The following is a 13,846-nucleotide window of genomic DNA, read 5'->3' as shown; positions in this document are numbered from 1 at the left end:
AAATGTTATGTGGAGGCACATTGACTCTGTGGCTTAGATTGTTTAATGAGCAAAAGAGTTTTGTAAACTTTTTAACATCTCTGATTTTTCTGTAGCACTTTAAAACCCATGGAGCCCAATCTGCTTGGAATCAATGTGGAAATTCTACGCTTTCTGAGATTGCTAATCAAGCATTTACCAACTTCAGTAACAAATGAACAGTGGGACTTCATCATGTGCTCCATTTTGACATGGTTAGAGGTGAGGTTTTGAACAAGGACACAGAAGAAAATGGTGACTTTATTGGTCCATTTAAAAAGGCTATAAGAAAATATGTGGCTTGTGCCTTGAATATTATTAGTCTCTTAGCAACTATCAGGAAGTCTTTGATAAACATTGGCCCAAATTTTGCAGTAAAAATAACAGTTAGACCATCCGTGCCCACTGTTATTAATGGGTAAATTGGACAGCAACTGCTGGTGTCTGCACATATGCAGTTAAACATGGAAATCAGGAAGTTGCTGTCATATTTTCCATGCTCCTCCACATGCTTCGCTACGCTGGCATCTCACTGACAAGTCTCAGCATTTAAACTCACAAAGTGTGTGAAGTTGTGGCATGTAACCACTGGATACCCTCTAAACAAGCTAGAAAAAGTTTTGGCTTGTTTGTTCAAATGTAAGTGATAAGGCTTAATTACTACCAAACAACCTCTCCAGCAATGAAAATTTATTTCAATAAGTATGGAGTCCAATTCCTTTAGGTTTTAATTATTGTTGGAGAATATTTTTTTTAATGTTTTCTTTCTGCCTCTGTTCATCTCTCAATCCTATTTTTTGTTTCGGCGCTTTCTATATATGATTTTACATTGAATTAAATATTCTAACTTCAACTTCCTGGTTTAGACTCTGCACGCCTCAATAAGGGATTTTTCAGTCTGATTCATTGAAGAGACACACTGGGTTGGAATTCAAATCAGGATCAGGAACCCAATGCCCGGATAATTTCCGGGTCCCAACCCCCACGCCTCACCTGCATCACTCATGCGATGCTATTTTGATATGTTAATGCTCTAATTGGGCAGGAGGTGGGTTCGGTGCCCATTTAGTAGCACCAAGCATCTCCAGGAGGCGGGAGCTGCCTGCAGAGCACAAGCAGCAAAAGGCAGACAGCAGCAAAGATGATGCCTGCTGCTGCCTTGCCAAAGAGAGAAGGCAGCTCCTTAGAGGGCCAGCAGCATAAAAGAAGACATTGTTAAAAGATTAAATATTGGGCAATGCCCATGATCTAGTGCAAGATCGCTGCGGGTCCCACAATTTTAACCTTATGCAAAACAAGTTTCCTTTAATTCCACTGTGAACCTGACAGCTGTGCACTAAGATGAACCAGACTGTTCGGGTTCACCGGAAGCAAAATTGAAGATGACGTCCCGACCTCCCTTTAACAAGCTTCTCTTGGAGCTAAATGGAGCATTAATTGGAGGTGAGTGGATATCCCATTCCTTCCCCCCACCCTGGCTTTAAAAATTGATGCCTGCTCCGGAGGTGTCGGAATCCAGAGACGCCCTTCAGGACCACGATTATTAAATCGCATCCATGCCCCGTCCTGACCCCACCTGCATTTGAAAATCCAGCCCACTGTTGCTTGCCCTTTTCACGCAGGTCCCAGATCCCCTGTAGAAGGCAGTGCGCTGTATCAGACTCCCAATGACTTGTACATTGGGACACAAAAGCCCACATAAAGTCTTTGGACAGCTGAAAGCGTAATAAGTGATGAGCATCGTTTGTTTGGCGCTAACTGCAAAATCTGGGCCACTTAGTTTAATAGGATTCTAACAACACTGAATGCTGTTCAATGTCAGCAGACAGAAGATATAGCAAATTTGATTTGATCTCAGCTGCTGACCACCTATTACGGCAAATATAATCCATTTTTTTTAGGGTTATCTAATTTCCTGTGAAGGTATACATCCTCTTTCCCAAGCTGCCATCAGCAGTGCTCTTGGCTGGTGGCAAGCAGGGGAGTGTGAGAGCTGCTTCGTATATGTACTGCATCAATTTTCTCTTTCTGCTCCAACTATCTGGCACTTCCACTTTGTACCCTTCCATGGAGCATGGCTGAAACTTGGGATTGAGCAGGTGTGAGGGAATGTTGAACCTGAACCCCACCATTCTAGCATCCTGTTTTAGAGCTCCAAATTGTGGTTAAACATTAACTGTTAACTATGACTGCCTGATGTAGCTAATCTGTCCCCTCTGGATTTCATTACTCAACTTTATTTATGTTGCTTCTTGTATCATATTAAAATCAGTTTAAAGGGAAAGTCAAAGAAAAAATTGTGTGTGTGTTTTAGCATGTTAAATGCAGCTCCCCTCCACTCATGCTTTTAAATTTACATTTACATTAACATAATATGAAAAGCATGTGATAGTATCATGACAATGAACGCCGACATGGAGAATAGTGGAACAGTTCTGGGAGGCAAGTGAGTATGCTTGTGCCAGTCACAGTGTCTCTGCTGCGGTGCCAGTTACGGTGGTTCTGCGTGGCTGTGCTCTGTGCATCAGTACATATCGTGCCAGGATCTCAAATTTTTGTCAAAATAGTATAATTTTAACTTATTCAGATTTAAATAAATCTCTGTATTTTTTTCATCTCACTGATTTAGCTAGTTTATACTATGAGCTCAGCCTTGGGAGCTGTGAAGAGATTAATGCAGCATTGTATTTCCTGTGATTTAACATCTCTGAAGAAATGGAACACTTAAAATAGTTGTCTCCTTGAATGATAAGATCTGCTGAATTGCTGGAGGTTTCACCTAATCTTTCAAATCTTTCTTTGAATCCTGTATTTAAGTTCATGGGGTACATTTTCAACTTGCTATTCAGACATAAAACTGGCAATGCGAATTGTGCTGTAACCATTCTATGATTCTATTATAGAAACTGTCCAATTTTCACTTCCATTCAAGTCAATGGAAATAGAAATCAGGCCATTTCTATAATAGGTAGCTAATCTGCAATGCCAGTTGTGCAAACATGCGGAAAGTTGAAAATCTATCCATATCACACCTTAAAGCTCTATATAAAGTTATTGTCTTAAGTCTGCTACTAATGCTAATAGACACTAAATTGGGGGCAGCAGCAGCAGCTTATATTTATATAGCACCTTTAATGTAATAAAACATCCCATGGCGCTTCACAGGGGCATTGTAAAACAAAATGTGACACACAGCCACATAAGGAGACATTAGGTCAGATTACCAAAAGGTTGGTCAACGAGGTAGATTTTAAGGAATGTCTTAAAGGAGGAAAGCGAGGTAGAGAGACAGAGAGGTTTAGGGAGTGAATTCTAGAGCTTCGGGCCTAGGAAACTATAGGCAAGGCCAACAGTGGTGGAGCGATTTAAAATCGAGGGATGCTCAAAAGGCCAGAATTGAAGGCGCACAGATATATTGGGAGGGTTGTGGGGCTGTAGGGTGAGACCATAAAGGGATTTGAAAACAAGGACAAGAATTTTGAAATCAAGACGTTGCTTGACTGGGAGCCAGTATAGGTCAGTGAACAGAGAGGTGATAGGCGAATGGGACGTGGTGCGAGTTAAGACACAGAGTTTTGAATGGTCTCAAGTTTACAAAGGGTAGAATATGGGAGACCAGCCAGGAGTGCATTGAAATAGTCAATCTAGTGGTAATGAAGGCATGAATGAGCGTTTCAGCAGTAGATGAGCTGAGACAGGCGAAGTCGTGCAATGTTACAGAGCTGGAAATAGGCAGTCTTAGTGATGGCATGAATATGAGATGGGAAGCTCATCTCGAGGTCAAATGTGATACCAAGATTGCGAACAGACTGGATTAATCTCAGACTGTTGCCAGGCAGAGGAATGGAGTCTACAGCTAGGAGCAGATACCGAAAACAATGACTTCAGTCTTCCCAATATTTAAGTGGCAGAAATTTCTCCTCATCCAGTAGTGGATGTTGGATAAGCAGTCAGTAGCAGTGGAGAAATCTAGAGGGGTGGTGGTCAGGTAGAGCTGGGTGTCATCAGCGTACAAGTGAAAGCTAACTCTGTGCTATCAGATAATGTTACCAAGGGGCAGCATGTAGATGAGAAATAGGAGAGGGACCAAGGATAGATCCTTCAGGGATACCAGAGGTAACGGTGCAGGAGCAGAAAGAGAAGCCATTGCAAGTGATACTTTGGCTACAATTAGATGGATAAAAATGGAACCAGGTGAGAGCAGTCCCACACAGCTGGATGACAGTGGAGCGGCATTGGAGGAAGATGGTATGGTCAACTATGCCAAACGCTGCAGACAAGTCAAGAAGGACAAGGAGGAAAAATTTACCTTTGTCACAGTCACATAGGATGTCATTTGTGACTTTGTTAAAAGCTGTTTCGGTACTACGGTTGGGGTGGAAACCTGATTGGAGGGATTCAAACATGGAGTTCCGGGAAAGATGGGAATGGATTTTGGAGATGACGACATGTTCAAGGTCTTTGAAGAGGAAATGGAGGTTGGAGATGGGACGGTAGCTTGTAAGGATAGTGGGGACAAGGGTTGGTTTTTTGAGGAGCGGGTGATGATGGCAGATTTGGATGAGAGAGGGACAACGCCTGAAGAGAGTTAACCGTTAACAGTATCAGCTAACATGGAGACCAGGAGGGGAAATTGAGTGGTCAGCAGTTTATGGAATAGGATTGAGAGAACAGGAGGGGAGTCTCATGGCTAAGCTGAGCTCTGAGAGGGCATGAGGAGAGCTGGGAGAGAAATGAGAGAAAGATGTGAGTTCAGGGCCAGGGCAGGGGGAAGCATTAGGGAAAGTTTGGCCAGGTGGGCCAGTGGAGGAGAAGGACACTGCAGAGGCAGCTGATCGGATGGTCTCGATCTTAGTGACAAAGAAGTCCATGAGCTCCTCGCACTTCTTGTTTTAAGAAGAGGGTTTGGCAGTAAGAGAAAAGAAGCCAGGGGTTATCTTTGCATTCCCAGATAATTCTGGAATAGTGAGCTGTTTTAACAGACGAGAGAAGGACCCGATAGTGTTTTATGTGGCCTATCCAGATCTGGCGGTGGATCATTAAATCAGTTGTCCACCATATCATTTTAAGTCTCCATCGCTTGGACTTAAGGGAGTGGAAATGAGGTCCATACCAGAAGGAACAGCCAGGGTAAGAGAGAGTAATGGTTTTATTGGGGACTAGGGCATCAAAGGTGGAGGTGAGGGTGCAGTTGAGGAAATCAGAAGCTGCAGAAATATTATGGCAAACGGACGGCCAAAGGCAAGACTGTTGGGATTTTGAAAGTGCAGTTGTAAATGAATTGAGAGAAAGTTTTTTTCAGGGATGGATACAGAAGGAGGTAGGATTGGGGCATGGAAGCAGAATGTTGGTGAGTAATACAAGGAAGCAATCTGAGACAGCTTTATATGTAATTGATACGATGGGACTAGCAAGACCATGTGAGGTGGCAAGGTCAAGGAGGTGGCTATGAATATGGGTTGGGGAGTTTAGATGGAGGGAGGATAAGAGGGCAGTGAACTCCGAGGAGAGAGAGGATGATGAATTGAGATGGAGGTTGAAATTACCTAGGATGAGAAGTCAGTCTGTGCAGAGGCTGAGGGAGGAAAGCAGTAAAGATAGCTCGGTGAGAACATTTTTTCATACTTGGGAGGGCGATAGAGAATTATAATTTTGAAAGAGGGGCGAGGGGTGGAAGAAGATGGGATGCTGAAAGGAGGAGTAGGGGCTCAGTCCACAATGTGATCTGGTCGTAAGCATCATGCCGCCACAGCAGTGGACTTAGCAGGGCACATGGTGGAAGATGTAGCCAGGCAGGGAGGTTTCATTAAGTGGCAGGATCAGCACACCTCAGCCAGGTTTCTGTTCAGGCCATGATGTTGATGCAATCATCCACAATAAGTTAATTGATGGTAAGGGCCTTGTTCACAAGTGAATGGGCATTGTGGAGGGAGATATGTGGAGCAGTGGTGACAGCTGTTCTGGCACAGTCCACAGGGCCAGCAGTGGGAGGGGTGAGTTGGACAGGAAGAAGACTGGCAGGATTAGCGTCCAGCACCGAGTGCCTCGATGACCCCATTGAAGATGCCAAGAGAGGCACAGAGGGAAGTTGTATGCTTATCTAAGAGGGAGTCAAGTGTGGGAGGGTGGCAAGAGAGCAGGAAGGTCAAGGAGTACTGAAGGGATGGGGTAGGGAATTGCGAAGGTGGTGTGCCGGAGAGTGGAGAAGTGAAGAGGTAGGTCTAGGAAGGGTAAAGAGAAAAGAAGTTAAAAAGAGCAAAGTGGATATGTGTTCTGTTTCTAAGTGCTAAGGTCCCTCACCTTGAGCATAGCATAGAAAAAAATCAACAGTTTTAGCATTTTAAGTATCTAAGGTGTAAATTAGTTTTTTTTTGTTTGTGTAAATTCTCAATAAATTTCTAATTCAAGAATGCGTACAATGTTTGTCTTAAAAGGGCTATTGTATTAATACTAGATAGTATACGTACGTTAAGTAGAACTCTACCTTCTGCTAACTGGTGCTTTATTTTGTTCCCCTTTCTGTTTTGCTTTTGTTGCTTTCTGGACACTTGCAATGTGCTAAATTAGTACATGTCTCTCGTACTTTATTCTTCCCAGATTTTATGGTTTTAGGTGCAAATTGATTAGAATGACTGTTTACCTTACTGTACTTTTTGTTTAATTGTCTTTTTTATTTCAGACAATTAGTGAAATTATATCAATTGATTCCAAGCCGCTGGAGCTGCATTTTGTTTGCCAGATTTGTGGCATGCTATCGGACCTTAGCTATATGTTTCAGACATTAACACCAGAAATAAGCAAGACTCTTCCTGCTAATCTTCCAAATGAATGGAACAACTTCTTTGTGGAAGGAGCATACGGACAGCTGTTAGCATTGTTTTTAAAAATTGCAGGTAAGGACGTACACACATGTTTCTGAACTTCATTGGCTGGACTCAAAATACTTTAGTCAACAAATACACAATATATTCAGTAACAACAACAATAACTTATATTTATTTATATGGTACCTTTAACATAATAAAAGTCCCAAGACTCTTCACTGGAGCATTATAAAACAAAATATGACACAAGCTACATAAGGAGATATTAGGTCAGATACCAAAATCTTGGTCAAATAGGTAGGTTTTAAGAAGTGTCTTAAAGGAGGAAAGCAAGTTAGAGGTGGAGAGGTGTAAGGGGAGTATTCCAGAGTTTAGGGCCTAGGCAACTGAAGGCACGGCCACCAATGGTAGAGCAATTAAAATTGGGGATGCACAAGAGGCCAGAATTAGAGGAGTGCAGATCTCTCAGAGGGTTGTGGGGCTGGAGGAGATTACAAAGATAGGGAGGGGCGAGGCCATGGAGGGATTTGAAAACAAGGATGAGAATTTTAAAATCAAGACGTTGCTTGACCAAGGTTAACGTAGGTCAACGAGCATAGGGGTGATAGGGGAACAGGAACTGGTGAGAGTTAAGACATGGGCAGCAGAGTTTTGGATGACTGCATGTTTACGGAGGGCAGAATATGGGAAACCAGTCAGGATTGTGTTGGAATAATCAAGTCCAGTGGTAACAATGGCAAGAATGAGGGTTTCAGCAGCAGATGAGCTGAAACAGGGTGAAGTCGGGCGATGTGATGGAGCTGGAAATAGGCAGTCTTAGTGATGGCATGAATATGAGGTTGGAAACTCATCTTGGGGTTAAATGTGACACCAAGGTTGCAAAAAGACTGGCTTAACCTCAGACAGTTACCGGGGAGAGGGATGGAGTCAATAACTAGGGAATGGAATTTGGAGCAGGGACCGCAAACAATGGCTTCAGTCTTCCCAATGTTTAATTAGAGGAAATTTCTGCTCATCCAATTTTGGATGTCGGATAAGCAGTCTGATTACATAGCAAAAGTGGAGGAGTCGAGAGAGGTGGTGGCTGGGTGTCGTCAGCGAACATGTGAAAACTAATACTGTACTTTCAGATGATATCACTGAGGGGCAGGGTGTAGATGAGAAATAGTAATATAAATATCGTGTGTACTGAATTGAGGATTACTGCATTGTTCCCTATCTAATCACCTTCCATGTATTGTGAGAATGAGTGTATGTTGCAGGTGTGGAGTATCAACAAAGTAGTAGTCTTTTTAAGATGTTTTGCATGTCAATCTTGCAATTAATCCTTCCTTTCCACACCATATAAAAACACTTTGCTCAGGCACGCTCACAAGTTTTTTTTCCCCTTCATTTTTAGCATCGGGATCGAAAAAGTTCAAAATGGACTTTGTTACTCAAAGACACTTTAGTTTCAGGTGTAAGGGGAGTGTTGCTAGCAAAAGATATTCATGTCAGCCTAATTTTCTCCTCAAAAAATAATCTTTCTGATAGTATAACAAAAGTTTTTTTTCCCCTGTGTCTGTTGTGCTTAGCTATTTTATTTTCTTATACCACATTCTCCCAAGATGCCATGGGTGCCTTAACTAAATGGATGTTATTCATGTGAATCTTGATTTTTGACAAGTTTTTTGGACCACGTTTTAATTATAGTCAGGTTCAACTCTGTACCCACCAGACATCAACCATGTGCACTTTTAGCATTTGTTCCTGGACAATGATTGAGTAAGAACCCTGTAAGACTTATTTTTGCCCTGGGGGCGATCCACTAACTCAGCAATATGACTTGGGTGTACAGGCACAATTTCAAAATTTGCAGATGATACAAATCTTGGAAGTATTGTGACCTGTGAGGACGACAGTAACAGACTTCAAGAGGTGGTGGAATGGGTGAACATGTGACAGACGAAATTTAATGCAGTGAAATTTGAAGTGATACATTTTGGTAGGAAGAATGAGGAGAGGCAATGTAAAACAAAAGAGTGCAATTCTAAAGGGGGTGCAGGAACAGAGCGCCCTGGGGGTATATCTGCTCAAATCACTGAAGCTGGCGGGGCAGGTTGAGAAAGTGGTTAAAAAGGCATACGGGATACTAGGCTTTATAAATAGAGGCCTAGAGTACAAAAGCAAGAAAGTTATGATGAACCTGTATAAAACACTGGTTGAGCCTCAACTGTAGTATCGTGTCCAATTCTGGGCACCACATTTTAGGAAGGATGTGAAGGCTTTAAAGAGGGTGCAAAAAAGATTTAGGAGAATGGTTTCAGGGATGAGGGACTTCAGTAATGTGGATAGATTGGAGAAGCTGAAGTTTTTAGAGAAGAGAAGATTGAAAGGAGTTGTGATGGAGGTGTTCAAAATCATGAGGGGTCAAGATGGAGTAGATAGAGAGAATCTGCTCCCATTGGCAGAAGTGTTGAGAACCCAAGGATTTAAGTGATTGGCAAAAGAGCCAATGGCGATATGAGGAAAATCTTTTTTACACAGCGAATGGTTAGGATCTGGAATGCTGTGCCTGAGATTCTGCTAGAGGCAGATGCAATCATGGCTTTCAAAATGGAATTGGATAAGTACCTGAAGAGAGAAAATTTGCAGGGCTACTGGGAAAGGGCAAGGTGTGGGATTGCCTGAGTTGCTCTTGCAGAAAGCTGGCATGGACACGACGGGCTGTATGGTCTCCTTCTATGTTATAATCATTCTATGATTAAACCTGGAACCTTGCTGTTCTGTAAAGCACAGTTGCTTAATGCGTAAACTTGTTGGCCTATCGAAGGAGCTGGAAGGAAATGTCTTTAATGAATCACATTGTTAAAGCAAAAGTAAATCCTAGCACAAATAATCTGAAGCGTCTAACTGAGACAGATAGCAGGACAAGTTGAGAAGTCTGTAGTGTCAGCTGTGGCTTAGTTGGTGGCACTGTTGCATCTGAGCCACCAGATTCTGGGTTCAAGTCCCATTCCAGGGCTGACACTCAATTGCAGTACTGAGGGAGCGTTGCACTGTCAGAGGTGCTGTCTTTCAGATGAAACGTTAAACTGAGGTCCCATCTGCCTGCATCAGATGGATGTAAAAAATCCCATGGCACTATTTCAAAGAAGAGAAGGGGAGTTATCCCTGGTGTCCTGGCCAATATTGATTCCTTAATCAACATCACAAAAACAAATTAACGGGTAGTTATCACATTGCTGTTTGTGGGAGTTTTCTGTGCGCATACTGGCTGCCGCATTTCCTACATTATAACAGTGACTATGCTTCAAAATGTCTTTCATTAACTGTAAAGCACTTTGAGACATCCAATGACTGTAAAAGGTGCTATATGAATGCAAGTCTTCCTTTTTTTTCTTAAAAAATATGGGATTCTTGGCTTTATGAATATAGCCATAAAGGACAAAAGCAATAATGTTATGCTAAATCGTCATAAAACACTGGTTAGATCCCAGCTGAAGTATTGCGTTACCTTAAACATTCACGTGCAATGAGTCTGACCCCAGAGAACGTTGAGGAACTCAAAAGGGATTACAAAGGTTGGAGGACCGTTAAACCCCTCTTTGAGTCACCAGCCCACTGGTGGGAAGCGATTAAGGAGAACATCAAGAGGTTCTTCATCCACAAAGGTGTTCAGAGGGCGAGAGAGAGACAGAGGGAAATGTCCCGACTCCAGAAAAGTATGCAAAATCTACTCCGGTTGCAATCAATGGGGGTCGAGGTCAAGGAGGACCTCCAAGAGGTGAAGAGCCAGCAGGCCTCGCGCTTTGCCAAGGAGGCCTCCAAGATCATCTTCCGGTCCAGAGTCCGCTCCATCGAGCAGGATGAGACGTGCTCGCGTTACTTCTTCCAAAAGGTACACAGAGAGAGCTCTGTTATCAGCAGCCTGAAGGAAGAAGATAGCTCGGTAACTTCTTCGCAGTCCGACATACTAAGGATCAGCAAATCCTTTTATGCTGGGCTGTATGACGCGAAGCCCACAGACAGCAGAGCCTCCCAGTCCTTCCTGTCATCTATCACAGAGGTCTTAGATGACAGCAGGAGGGAGAGACTGGACAAGCTGCTAACTCTGGACGAGCTGACAAAGGCCGTCAAGTCCTTCGAGACGAGTAAAACTCCCGGAAGCGACGGCTTACCGGTCGAGTTGTACTCGGCCCTGTGGGACTGGGTCGGCCCGGACCTGCTGGAAGTATATGAGAGTATGCTCCTGGCTGGCAGCATGTCAGAATCCATGAGGAAAGGCATCATCAACCTCATTTACAAGCGGAAGGGGGAGAGGGCAGAAATCAGAAATTGGCGGCCCATCTCACTACTTAATGTTGACTACAAGATTCTGTCCAAAGTCATAGCCAGTCGAGTCAAGTCTGCTCTGGAGTTGGTGATCCACCCTGATCAGACCTGTACTGTACCCGGCAGGAAGATCTCTGATAGTCTCGCGCTACTCAGGGATATGATCGCCTACGTACGGGACAGGAGGGTGGACACCTGCCTCATCAGCCTCGACCAGGAGAAGGCTTTTGACAGGATATTGCACACCTACATGATGGACGTGCTTTCCAAAATGGGGTTTGGGGAGGGAATCTGCAATTGGATCCAACTGCTCTACACAAACATCAGTAGCGCAGTTTCAATCAATGTGTGGGTATCGGAAAGTTTCCCGATCAAATCTGGAGTCAGACAGGGCTGCCCTCTCTCCCCGGTCTTGTTTGTTTGCTGTATTGAACCCTTTGCTGAGTCTATTAGGAAGGATGCGAGCATAAGAGGGGTGACAATCCCAGGCAGCGGAGGCACTCAGGTTAAAACCTCCCTGTACATGGATGACGTCGCCGTCTTCTGCTCGGATCCGCTGTCCGTGCGCAGACTGATGAGCATCTGCGACCAGTTCGAACTGGCCTCAGGAGCCAAAGTTAACCACGTCAAGAGCGAGGCCATGTTCTTTGGGAACTGGGCTGACCGATCCTTTGTCCCCTTCACCGTCAGGTCAGATTACCTGAAGGTGCTGGGGATATGGTTCGGAAGGGCCGGGGCGTGCACCAAAACCTGGGAGGAGCGAGTAGCCAAGGTACAACAAAAGTTGAGCATGTGGGGGCAGCGATCTCTCTCCATTGTGGGTAAGAACCTGGTCATCAGGTGCGAGGCGCTGATGTTGCTGTACGTGGCGCAGGTCTGGTCTATACCCCACTCCTGCGCTGTGGCAGTCACCTGAGCCTTTATTCGCTTCATCTGGGGATCTAAAATGGAACGGGTCCGGAGGGACACGATGTTCAAATCTCTGGACAAGGGCGGGAAAAATATACCCAACGTGGCCCTCATCCTGATGACCACCTTTGTGTGCGGCTGCATCAAGCTGTGTGTAGACCTCCAGTACGCAAACTCCAAGTGTCACTACGTGCTGAGGCTCTATCTGTCCCCGGTGTTGCGAAGGATGGGCCTGGTCACATTGCCGCAAAACGCTCCATGCAGTTGGGCCGTGCCATACCACCTATCCTTTGTGGAGCAGTTTCTGCGGGAAAACACCTTTGACCACCGGTCCATCAGTCAGTGGTCTGCACGGAATGTCCTCAAGGCCCTATGGGAAAAGGAGACGGTGGATCCTGTCAGATGGTTCCCCGAGCAGACCGTCAAAGTCATTTGGCGGAATGCCTCATCACCAGAACTCTCAAACAAGCACCAAGACGTGGCTTGGCTGGTGGTGAGAAGGGCCCTCCCTGTCAGATCCTTCATGCACACCCGAAGTCTCGCCCCCTCCGCACAATGCCCCCATGGTGGCTGTGGTGGGGAAGAGACGGTTGCCCACCTCCTCCTGGAATGTGCCTTCGCAAAGCAGGTGTGGAAAGAGATGCAGTGGTTTTTGTCGAGGTTCATCCCAAGCAGCTCTGTAACACAGGAGTCTGTGCTCTACGGGCTGTTCCCAGGGACGCACACCGAGACAAACATCAACTGCTGCTGGAGGACTATCAATTCGGTGAAAGTCGCCCTTTGGTCTGCCCAAAACTTGCTGGTCTTCCAGCGCAAAGAGTTGTCCACCACCGAATGTTGCAGACTGGCACATTCCAAAGTCCAGGACTACGTGCTGAGGGACGCACTAAAGCTTGGGGCAGCTGCAGCAAAGGCTCAATGGGGAAGGACCACAGTGTAAGGTCCCCCCGCCAAGCTGACCTGAGGGGCTGGATCCATGGGAAACCCCTCAAACTGTATCGGGAAAATTTCTGTCTCCTGTATAATGTAAAAATGTATCTGGCAGAACAAATGTGAAATGGAAGGGTTGTGAGGCAACTCATAATTGTATAGAAGGAAACTGATCACCTTCGCACTGTTTGTATTTTTTGACTTGATGTTGTTTTAAACTGTTTGGGAATGTAATTTTTACAGATTTTTATGAATAAAGTATATTTTGGGAAAAAAAAAATTCACGTGCAGTGAGTACCATGTACAAAATGCACTGCAGCAACTCACATTTGCTTCTTCGACAGCACCTCCCAAATCCACAACCTGAACTGCCCAGAAGGACAAGGACAGAAGGTGCATGGGAACAGCATCACCTGCGAGTTCCCCTTCAAGCCACACACCATCCTGACTTGGAAATATATTGCTGTTCCTTTATTATCTCTGAGTCAGAATCCTGAAATTCCCTACCTAACAGTGCTGTTTGCTGTAGCAGTTCAAGATGGTGGCTCACCACCACCTTCTCAAGGGCAATTAAGGACAGGCAATAAATGCTGGCCTTGCCAGTGATGCCCAAATCCCATGAACAAACAAATAAAAGTTCTGACCACTACAGTTCTGGAAGGATATTGAGGCTATAGAGTGTAACAGAGATGTACTAGAATGGTACCAGGGATGAAAGCCTTCAGTTACGTGGAGAAACTAGGGTTGTTCTCAGAACAAAGAAGCTCAAGGGGAGATTTAATAAAAGTGTTCAAAATCATGAAGGATTTTGATAGAGTAAATGAAGAGAAACTGTTTCCTGTGGCAGAAGA

General features: G+C 44.6%; 1 protein-coding gene across 5 annotated transcripts in view; it reads left to right on the top strand.

The window, feature by feature from the left end:
• Positions 1 to 13,846, top strand: part of ltn1 (listerin E3 ubiquitin protein ligase 1) — a 169,624-nt gene that overhangs the window by 114,849 nt on the left and 40,929 nt on the right. For all 5 annotated transcript variants that reach the window (XM_068040504.1, XM_068040503.1, XM_068040502.1 and 2 more), the window contains 2 exons: positions 96 to 240; positions 6,698 to 6,911. In XM_068040504.1, the coding sequence (XP_067896605.1) occupies positions 96 to 240; positions 6,698 to 6,911 (359 nt within the window). The remainder of the gene's footprint in view (positions 1 to 95; positions 241 to 6,697; positions 6,912 to 13,846) is intronic.

Source organism: Heterodontus francisci, chromosome 10 (assembly GCF_036365525.1).
Source record: "Heterodontus francisci isolate sHetFra1 chromosome 10, sHetFra1.hap1, whole genome shotgun sequence".
Lineage (NCBI taxonomy): Eukaryota > Metazoa > Chordata > Chondrichthyes > Heterodontiformes > Heterodontidae > Heterodontus > Heterodontus francisci.
Note: the sequence above shows the minus strand (reverse complement) of the source record. Positions and strands in the feature narration are given on the sequence as shown.